Source organism: Nothoprocta perdicaria, unplaced genomic scaffold (assembly GCF_003342845.1).
Source record: "Nothoprocta perdicaria isolate Ctin4 unplaced genomic scaffold, notPer1 scaffold_4, whole genome shotgun sequence".
In the NCBI taxonomy this organism is placed as follows: Eukaryota; Metazoa; Chordata; class Aves; order Tinamiformes; family Tinamidae; genus Nothoprocta; species Nothoprocta perdicaria.
Window position 1 is genome coordinate 5,733,620 of NW_020455643.1, and position 11,436 is coordinate 5,745,055.

The window sequence follows — 11,436 nt, forward strand, 5'->3', positions numbered from 1 at the left end:
AGCATATGCTTCTCCATTTGAAAAACATTAGCTGTTGCATAAATCAATCTATGAGCAGCATGCTCACATTTGTTACCAATAGCTATCACTACATTATGTTATATTAAAACAAATGTCATTCAGACTATTTATTACCAACAAGTAACCTTTTAAAATACAATTATTTTTATTTTGGTAAATTTATAAATCACTCAAGTATAGGTAGTCTTTGTTCTAGAAATTACTGGAACAAAGTATTAGAGGATTTTAAAGCTCTTTAGCAGTTATAAAAAACCACTTGTTACTTTGGAAGAATATTTTGCATCCTAATCTTCACTTTTCTTTCTAGTTCGGTTCTTTGACATCATTCTGTACTGTTRAAGTTGTAGCACCAGTTCCATCACTTACTGATCTTATTTACTCCAATGAAAGATAGAAGGAACTTAACCAAACTCGGCATATTTTCACCTGTTGAAAAATTGAGAGTCAAACAGTAATGTTGAGGCTCAGCCCTTGCACAAAGGTATATTGCATATGCCAAATTTACTCAAACTCAGTCTTTAAACTATTTAGACTTCTTAATTCTTACTTGAGCCTGTTGGAGAATCTCAGTCCTTTTATGATTAGAATCTGGACTACTTTCAGACTCCCTTTATTCATGTTTAGTTACTACATATTCTCAGTTAAGGGTCAGCATGTCCTTTAGCTCAAACAGTAAGTGAGATTAAGATGAGGTATTGCATCATTCTATAGATAAGAAGTTAGTAAACTATACGTGGCTGTCAATAAGGCTTAAAAAAATAGGAAGGAAAAAATATTGATGGAGATCAAAGGGCTTAGAGACCTGGAGGAAGAAGAAGGAAACTCTTCTGTAATTTCACTGTAAAATTTTCTGATGCAAACAAGTATAAACAAACGAGCGTAGATCAGCTGATGCCTTTTCCAGGGGTGAAGAAGTTGTACTATTTATTTCCTGTAATAAGCCAACATCCTATGGAACTAAAGTCCCGACATGTAAATAGTTCTGTTAAAATGCATTTATTTATTTATTTATTTACCCAGTAGCAGTCTTATTTTGTGTTTTACAAATGTGAATGAAAACAAGATTCCTACATAGAGCTAAGAAAAGCACATTCAAAACTGAACATTATCAGGGTAAAGATGCTGGTTTTTTTGGTCCTCAGAGAGGATGAGAAAAATAATTTAGAGATTTATAAAATTGGATTTGTGAGGGTGCTGAAGTAGCTCTATTGGACTATAAGCAGCACACTGGATTATAACTAGAAAAGACAGAGGGTGCCTATAGCATTTATCTATAAATATTCCACTGAGGCAAGCTGATCTCATTTCTTGTAGGACTGTATACTTGCTGCCATAAATTAATGGTTTAGTAATTACTTTTCTTTTCAAAAATGTACACATTGGCTCGTAGATAGGAGGTTATTTGTAAGCAACTGAATAATTCAGCTTTTGTTGTGCGTTACCCGCATACATACTTTTCTTGAACACAAAATAATCCTTTTTCATGACAAGAATAATGCAGTAATCTACTTTTTTCTGTACTCTCCAGTTGCTCTAACATAATCTCCAAAATCATCGTGTAAAGCCATTATGTTATCTAGTTTGATTTATTGTTCTGGAATTTGTCATGTTCATTTCAGTTTGGTGAGAGTAGTATTACACCTGTATTTGTGATAATGAAAAACAGCATTTAACCATAAAGGCATTATATTCATCAATAATGCATATGCCCATAGACCTACAAAAGGCTCATAAAAGTTATAGATGAGATTCTTTTGGAATTCATTKTATAAGTTTCTTTACCTTAGTTTACTAAGGCTGACTTGTATGGAGATATTTTATCTCTTTTATTGGTGCTGCCTGAAGTTATTAATTAGGTTTTCTAGCTCAGTGTTACACTTTTCAGGTCACTGTTATGTGTCATTGAAACAAGCCCATTAAGATGAGTGATGTGCGTTGTAATTTTGTTAGTGTCACCAGTAACATATTACACTTCCCTTTCAGAAGTGTCTTTCTCCTTTGCGTGAGTCAGACTGACTATATGTACATGTATATTATCAAAACAGTTAAAGGTGAAGGTAGGTACTTAATCAAGTAGGAGAGAGGCTGGAATTAATGTTCTTTTAAAGATGTAGGCCACAAAAAATTTATATTAAGGAATGCTCAATTAATTGAGTTTCATATGATAAACAAAAGATATTCCTACACATGTTGTGGTCCTACAGTGATGTCTTGTGCTAGGACTGGGTCTTATGTTTTCCAGTCAGTGTGTAATTTTGAATGAAAACTCTTCTCTGACTTGAAAAGGCATGAAAAAATAAACTAGCAATGGGTATTTTTTTTCCTCATTTGATGGAGATTTGACAGAGATAAGAAAATTCTAAAACTGAAAAATTGAAGAATGCCACAGGGAAAGGTGTCATGGCTTGCAAAGTWTATAGGTAACTGCAAAGTAAAGGAAAGTTAATATTTTGTTGATATTCCCAGATGTATAAGGTAAAAAATACAGAGGCAACAAAGTTGTGTTTTGAGGATAGAAATAATTTCAGATCTTTGAAAAACATCGCCCTCATTTGAAGCATCTGTACAAACTGAAGAACAAGGCTAAGGATTGTAGATGTTCTGTGATATCATTTATTCTGCTACTTCATTACCGTTCTCCTTGGTGATCTTAAAATTTAGCTGACTCTTACAGTAATCTGCAGAAGTTGCACTTTTGTGCTCATCTATGTTGTAGGTGGATATACTTGGCAGTTTTATTATTAATTTGGAGTTGCCAGTGACCTGTCCTGCAGTCAGGCCACTGGTGGAGTGTGCGAGTTGCCCTGAYTTCCTGCCATTTTCATTCTGTGAAAATTCTATGAAAATTTCTTTTTCATCCCCCCAACGCCTTCCCTGTACTTAAGGATAAAGTCCTACACCAGATCACTTGCAGCTTTCCTGTTTTGATTTTCTCTCACTTGTTTACAATCAAAGGAGCCCCTGGGTGGAGATTTATGATATTTACACTCTCTTCTAATTAGGCTAATGACTACACCTGCTTTTAGATAACATTTCTATCCTGCTTCAAAGTCTCATTGAAATCACAGGCTAACTTTGAATTCTGAGTCTTCAACACCTCTTGCAGACATTTCAAAAGGAACCTACATTTGCGTGTATTTTTATGAAAGTCATTGAATATATCTGRCAGATATTATCATACAAAAACACAGACCTTTGTCTCATAAGGATGTAGCTGTAYTTTTGACCTATTTCCTTCATCAGGTGTGTGACATTAAAGATGGGTTGGTCTTGGCCGGCTGGCACAATGGATTATTGATGAAGGCTCTGCTGAAGACAATGAGTGTTTTACCATTGACTTCAGTGCAGCTAGGGTTTCACCTTTGAAAGGTGAACTAAGGAACAGCAGTAGGCAGAAAAGGAAGAATATCTTTTCCRTCTGGCAGAACTAGCTGAGACATAAACTATTTCTTGGGGTTTTGATAGACCTAGGTTCATGGTTTTGAGAAAATCTTAAATGCCCAAGGAGGAGCATGAGATTTCTTGGACAAACTTTGTGAATGTTTCCATGTAAATACACTGACATCAATAGACAGGTATAGACAGATGCAATTTAGAAAGACGTAGTATATATGTCGTTGGTCTATAATTGCCGTGGGTCAGCTTTACTATACATAACATATTTCATTTGCTTGAAGGGATCCTTGATGATTCKGATGAATTGTTTTGAGTAAAAGGTTTACACCATTGTTCTCTTTTAGGAATATTCTTTACAGACTAGATGAAAGAAGAAGCCAGTTCTCAGTACTGCTAGAGGCRCTGGAGCACTGCAAGCTACGTCAGTCAAATGAGACCATTCAAGCAGCCTTGTCAGAGGTGCTGAACAGCATCAATTCAGCTCAGGTTTACTTCAAAGCAGGACTTGATGTGTTTGAGACTGCCTTGGCTGGAAAGAAATGAGAGGATTCTGTGCATTCCAAGGCGTTTGTTTACAACTTGCAAAACAAAAGTTCRACTTGGAGCAGGGTTTCTCTGAGGATGAAACCTTGCTCAACTTTTCTTTCRGCTGCCACTTGAAGGTACTGCAATGCGTGTTTTTGTAAGGATAAAACTGTCTTTTGCACTGTTTGCAGTGTATCTCAAATGTCTTGTTTCTGAATGTATAAAACATAATGAGAGRGAATAACACTTAAGGTATGATTTTTTGTAAGGACATCTGCTGTATTTTAAATGAAAAAAAAAATTTTTATTACTAAGAGCTTAGTCTTCCAAAGTACTGAGTATGTCCTGCAATATACTGAAGACCTGCTCCTGAGACAACCCAGATTTATGGCCAGATGAGCTTTCAATAACTCCTGTTGATTCAAACTACTCAGATAATTTTAAATCTTTGAAAACATTTTTTTTCTCCAATGCTACCCTGCATTTCCTTGGGTAACCAATGCTGATGTTAATCAGGAAATGCTCAAAACACTCTGGTCAGCCTAATCCAACTTTCTGAAAACAATCTTTACACATGTGGAATAGTAAGAAATACCTCCATTCTGGGAATAAAGATGACCTTTGCTTATTTAATTTTTGTACAAAATAGAGGGGTCTTTTCCACTACTAAATCTTGGAGATAAGTGTATGTGAAGATTTTACATTATTTGGAAAGTTTGAATCAATTCTTAGATCTGAAAAAAAATGTATATTTTGAAGATTTATGTTAAATGAAAGAACTGCCTAATCTTTTAAGGCTACAGGCCTGATAACTTTGCAGGTTACAAAGCAGCTCACTTCAAGGTCTCCTTACATTTCTGGAGGGGAATAAATGAAGAGTTCAAACTCTGAGGAAAACATTTAAGGTTTCACCACTTGGCCACAGTGCCCACTGTTCCAAGCTGGATCGATCTGTCCAGCAGTAGAGCCCTGGATATAGGATCTGGATTGCTATCAAAAAGAAGCCAACCGTAGTTTACATTCTACTASAGAACCATCAGTGATCTCTGAAGGTACAAGCTGGTGAACCATATTGCATGGCTAAGACTGAAACCTGTTGTTCCTTGTGGAATTCCGATACAAAGGCTGTGGCTACACCATTTCCATGTCAGCCTGAAGCAATCTGTGAGTGAAGGTATCAGAGYGTGCACTGTCCTGAACCCCGAGGAGATAATATGCAGACATGAGAATTGCAAGTCTTCATGCTTTCTGTTTAGCGGGGAAGGAGAGGGCTAGTGCTTAAAAAAAAAAAAAAAAAAAATCCATATGGATTCCAAGAATTCCACATTGAAGTATAATTTATTGATAGAAATCTGAAACGTATTGTTATCCGTTTTTCTGTGAAAACATTACAGAGACATTTCAAGTTGCAATACAAATGGAGAAAGTCTCTATATTAGTGAAGAAAATTTGGCCCTCGGGAAGATTTCAAAGTGCAGAATTTGGTGAAAGGATGCAAGGTCATGAAGTACTACAATACTTTTTAAAGTACATGTTCAGAGAATGGAAAATAAGACTTGTTTACAGTTCCAGGTCTCTACTTCTCCAAAGTTCTTGGCAAACATACCTCTTACTAGCACCTACCTGGTGCAGAATAGGTACAGCCATGCTATTGCTGCGTTTCTGTGCAAGTCATCATAGCAAAGGCAAAAGCATCCCTGATCTGAGTGGACTAGAYAGTTGTACAACCAGAGTTGAAGTGGCAATATCTTCATGATATAGGGAGGGAGTGTGAACATGATTAACTCGTATCTTTTTTCATCATCTCATAGGCAAGATTAAATGGTTATTCTTTTCCTAATGCAGGTGCTGATTCTGCTTACTGCAGGGGGAATTGAACTTCTGAAGAGTAATATTGTATCTAATTTTTTAATACCCTTTTTCGTGATTTTTATTATTTTATTACATAGGTGGTTGGAATAGTCACATTTGAGCTGTATGCTCTTTATTTGGTGGTTATATTTGTGGATATACTATCTGYGTTACATTTGAATTATAGCTCCAAATAGGGACCACTCTTCTAAGGATGAGTTTAGCAACAATTTTTTTTAGATTACTGACTCCTCCTAGAGTCAGGACCTGCAGTGTTAAATTGCATAAGGTCAGATGCCCTTGAGTGACCAAAAATAGAGACTAACATTTTCTGAAGTCTTTAATCTGCCAGATAAATTTAATAACTGCTTCCTGAGTCTTAATATGTACAGTCTTCCAACCCTTCCTGTAATGTAGCCCAAACTGCATTCATGAAAAATCAGGGAAATATTTGTGGATGAGTATCCCTCTTGTATCATTTCTCAACCATATAATTCCCCACTAAAACATTTCTCTTATTTTCTCACTGATGTCCTTCTATAACCATTTTAAAAATAGCAGACTTCAAAGTACTCTCCTGCAAAAAAGCACTGCCGTGGTAAGTGTCTGTCTATTCTAGAGACAATCATATATTCTCATTGGAAAGATGAATCAGATGAGCTATTTAGAGACTTAAATGGATTGGATTCAATGGCATCTCATACGTTGAGATCTCTAAGCCTTTATTTCAAATGTTCAGACCTTATGTGTATAAGTGAGCTCTCAGTGATAATATTTGCACTGTTATAGCTTTGGAAAAGGCACTTTTGATCTGTATCCCGCCATTGATTTTTAAATCCTATCTATTGACTTTTTAAAAATTGATAGCATGTTAAGCCCCTAAAAAGCTGGCATATTTCTAACAGATTTTTACCCAGGCAGCTGTGGAACATYTAAGGGCACAGTGAAATAAAAGTGTTAGTATATCATAATAACTTACCCAGATTAAACTCATTCCCATATTGTGTTGAAATAAATGCAGCACCTTAAAGGCAGCGGTATGTTTRCAAATTGCCTGAATGATGCTAAAAAATCTGTTACCTTTTCAGAAACATTAGCTACCAGAGACAGAATAGCAAACGCATTGATAGCAGAGCAGTCTGGAGTCATGCTCACAGTGACCAGCAAATCCTTGCAGCCTGCAATATTTGTGTGTGTTGAGTCAGTTGATAATAAAAGGCTAAGAAGATTTTATTAGTGCATATTTTAGTGAGTCCATAAAGAAGCTAAAGTATAATCAACTGAGATGAATAATAAGGACATGGGAGCTGGATTTTGAGTACCAACCTTAAAATAGGCCRTGAATTGCTTTTATCATCTGAGAAAAAATAGCCCATTTTGATGTATAGTATCTGTTTGAATACACAAATGCAGAAATACGCAAATGCCTTATATCTTCAAAGCATTGTATAGTCACTTATTTATTTGCAGTGATATGATACATATACATAAACATAAATGTAAAACAGAAGCCCATGAGGAATTTAGCAAGCACTTTTCACTGCTTCACTTGTCTTTTAGAAAGTATTTCATTCTAGAGGTGTAAAAAAAGACCCTTCAGCTGACCTGAAGTGCTRCAGCAGCAGGTGGGGAAAGGTTAAATCTCTCAGGTAGCTGCTTTYTTCCTTAGATATAGCTGCTCCAAATCTCTTTATTTCTTAATTGTTAAATTATTTTAATTGGTGTAATTGTWTGACTCCAAAGAATATCTATCATTTCATTCCAAAGGCCTCTGGGATTCCACACTTAATGTAAAATTTGGGTAAGGTGATTATTTTTTAGGCAATTTATTTCTGATACTTATTTTTTAGGTTCTAAAGACAAATGTCTTTATTTTTAGAGGGATTTTTTTGTACAATCCCTGCTTCCAAATCAGAATAGCCCTATATAAATTAAAGGAATGATAGAGAACATAAGATCCATTAGAAAATGTAGGGAGCAAAAAGCAATACCCATCACATTTGGGTGGTTATATGCTGTGAATGTATKTATTTGAACTAGACTTCGGGAGCTCCATGCAATTCTATGGCCTGTGTTGTGCAGATAGTCAGGGAGGGTAATTGCATGAGTCCATTCTAAGTTTAAAAGCTATTACATGCTGTAAACATAGATATGGGAGCAGTTCAGGCATTCCTCAAAAGCTATTATCTGTGTTAGAAATGAGTACCTTTGAAGTAGATTATGGTTAGTATCCCAGGAGCTAACCATTGAGAGGAAGATGTTCCTTCTCTTTACTTTTCTGTAGTATTTTACCAGTATTTATTCTTTCAGTCCTGGAGAACTGAATAAAAGAAAACATCTTCTTTTAAGATGCCTAGGATCGATCTGAATTTTGAGATTAGTCCACATATTCAGAGCATAGTCAGATGTCTTCTATTGGAGCTCTGCGTCTTGTTACAAAACTTCTGGAACATAGACTGTAGTATTGCAGGTATGGATCTCAGAAATATAGAATACATAGCTACTGACTCTCTTTGAAATTAAATATATGGTAAAAATTACTTGCCTTCTAGTGTGAGGGATAGGTTTTCATTTTCCTGGATAGCTTTTGGTGACTTTAACCATCAGACTGGCTTTTCTCTACTGCCACCTTCTTCTRCAGTGTTCTTGCATTTGACTTCTCTTACATTCTCATGCCACACGTTGACTTAACCCATTTCTCAACACTTTCTTTCCAGTAATCCTCCCTTCTGCCTACATTCTCATTCCCTATCAAATCTTAATCTCCTCATTAACTTACCAACTATCAAATGAATCCACTTTTTTTCTCCCTTTGATTCCAGTAACCCCTTTGGTTCCCTGTCTGATTCCAGTTTCCTTAGCCAATCATTTCAGTTTGGTTGTTTCCTCAATTCCCTTGTTTTGTGCTTTCTTTCATGTATCTATGAGTTCTGTGCCCAGCGTGTTTCATCTTTCCATATCTTGATGGAAAATTACCAAGGGTATAGGAGACCAGCTTAGCTTTCTTAGATTTAGATTCCCATTCCTGGTACAGCTTGTCATAGTTGAAAGTGATGGAAAAGTTCTGCTCAGATCCAGGTGGATAACATAGGAGAAGATACCGTCTGCTGCATACTTGATATGTGCAAATTCTGAGTATATTGCAAACTGAGTATATTGCAAAATGCAATTTTTCAGGAGTAGCTTGACTGAAGGGAAGTAGATTTTATTGGGAAAGGCAAAGTAATTTTCCTAAGTGTCTTTCTCTTTCTCAGTGGACCATTTCTGCAGGAAAATTTCTCAGAAAATTTCTGGGTAGGTAGATAATGATCTTGAAAGTTTTGAAATAAAGCTTTTGAAATCTGCAGAATAATAATGGATAGAAAAACTTAATCAGAAGGGGTAATACCAGCTCTATCTAAAGAATAAAATAGTCTGTAAGCACCTATTTTCTTCCGCAATTCTGTGACCAGTCCAGTATCTTTCATTGCATGAGAGCAATATATGATAGTTCTATGTGTAAATAGAGGACAATAAGGAAATCAGAGCAGAAGCAAAACTTGGCAACTGTATTAGTGTTTTAAGTGATTAATAATCATAAGGATTCAAGCCATAAGCACAAACATGTACTTGTACATGTAATTTGATCCTAAGAAGTGCCTAAGAATAATCAAGACTCATTTAAGGAGCAGACAGGTAACAAAAAAAATAAAAAAAATACTACTATCTGAATCAGACTGTATATTTTCTAAAACTCTGGTTCTATTAAGCCTTAAATTACTTTTTTTTCCTGAATTTAATCTCATTGCTCCTAGTTATTTCTACTACTGCATGTACACATAACTGGTCATAAATGGAGAATACTTAAACCTGAAGATTTAGATTTACTGAAAGCTTTTGTTTCCCCACGGTCATACTGACTTGGACTGTTTCTTTCAGCAATATTAGCTTTACCATGACTATTTTTAAAGGTATAATTATACATCAATAAAGTTAGCGGAATTTGTCCATATTTATGGAATTTTTCCAAATATTATTTATATTTTGTTTATTCCCTTAAATCTCTCAGTGTAGATTAGTACAAGCAAGAAAGTATCTTTCAAAAAGCATGCAGGAATCTCTCGTTCAATGTTATTTAAACCCACAGGGCAGAATCTAAATGTGTATGTGCAAGTGATGCATTGTAATCTAATATTAATTTAATAGTTATTATAAATGTTGGCATGGATTAATGCCCACATTCATTTGTGAACTGTGCAAATTGGAAAATACAAGGGCTTAATTTAAGAAATGTAATCAGTGTGTAGGTGTGGAAGGGTTTTCTTTTTTTCTCTCTGTAAATGCACAGTATACTTACTCATCTACCTAATCCACTTGGTTAAAAAGATTAAGGTTTTATTTAAGCTACTTTTCTTTGATTTATTTTCCACCAAGCCTTTGAAAATGAAGTCTTGTTCTTTATTTTTCTTTTAAATGCTTGCTCTCTTTGATGTTTTTAGAAAGCTTATCACRTGCTTAGGCAGCATAAGGTCCTTTAGTCTGATCATTCTTGCATTGTGTGGTAGAATTCAAAGCGTGGTCTCAAAGCATTCTCTTTGGAAGCACATCATTTACTGACCCATTAATGCATATGAAATAATAAGCTTAAGTACTGTCTTTACCAGGCAGTGGTACAGGTATGCAATATGATACTCTGGCACAGTGAAGTAGGAGAAAAAAATAGGGCTTTGCAATAATATTCCAGAGAGGTACTAAATTTTGCTCATTTAAARCTATGCTGGTCTGAGCACACTGATGATACAGCAATTGTAATACCAAATTCTCTTAAGCACCTACTAAAGCTGTTATTACAGGTGGCGTGTTAGGGGTTTGCCTGAGCCATCCAGTGTATTTCAAGAGTTTTTAATGATGTCACTTGTAGCACCATTTAATTTGCATGTAGCACGGTCCTAATGGTGCTCTACTTGACACCAAAGTCAGTTAGATAGGACTGATTTATATGTTAGTTTTCTACAAAAACTGCTGTGACCCCCAACTTTTCAAAAAAAAACCTAAATTAATATTTTTTRAAGACTTCCAAGATTTTTGGTGGAGTTAGTTTGTATCCTGAAAAGATTCTGGAAAGGTACCCCAGAAAAATGTTTTTCTCATATAGTCGTCTGTCCTGTTCCCAACATCTGGAACGTCTTATTTCTGTGAGTTTACTAGAGGAGATATGAGGAGGCGCTTAGTATTTCATATTTAAAGCAGATAAAATGAAGGCAAAATCATTTTGTTTTGCATGTGCAGTTTATGCAAGTTAGTAGGCAAAATAGAGTTACTGTTTGTATTATGTTTTCGTATTCCGAGACAAGTGGAAAATGAATGTAATTCCATATCTAAAAGCAGCATGATGAGTTGAGATGATGAACACCTGACATTCAAGTATCTTAAGCAGTTGTGTACACTGAAGAAAAAACAGGAGTGAAGATATTTGGAACGGCTATTTTGGGGAATTTTTGTACAGGTATGGAAAATAATATTCTGTCTAAAAACAGGTTTTAAATTGACTTTTTTACCTAGCTGCATAGTAACATATGACATATCTTGAGTTCTATACCTCTGAGGATTACCCTAAATYGTGTTATCAGTGGTCATAGTAGTCTCAATACGAACTAGTTTTTA

General features: G+C 35.4%; 1 protein-coding gene across 1 annotated transcript in view; it reads left to right on the forward strand.

Annotated features, from left to right (window-relative positions):
- The window catches only part of NAALADL2 (N-acetylated alpha-linked acidic dipeptidase like 2), a 224,557-nt gene extending 219,967 nt beyond the window's left edge, over positions 1–4,590 (forward strand). Inside the window, exon 14 of the mRNA XM_026045231.1 lies at positions 3,762–4,590. Within this exon, the coding sequence (XP_025901016.1) occupies positions 3,762–3,960 (199 nt within the window). The 3' untranslated portion in view covers positions 3,961–4,590. The remainder of the gene's footprint in view (positions 1–3,761) is intronic.
- The last annotated feature ends 6,846 nt before the right edge of the window (positions 4,591–11,436 follow it).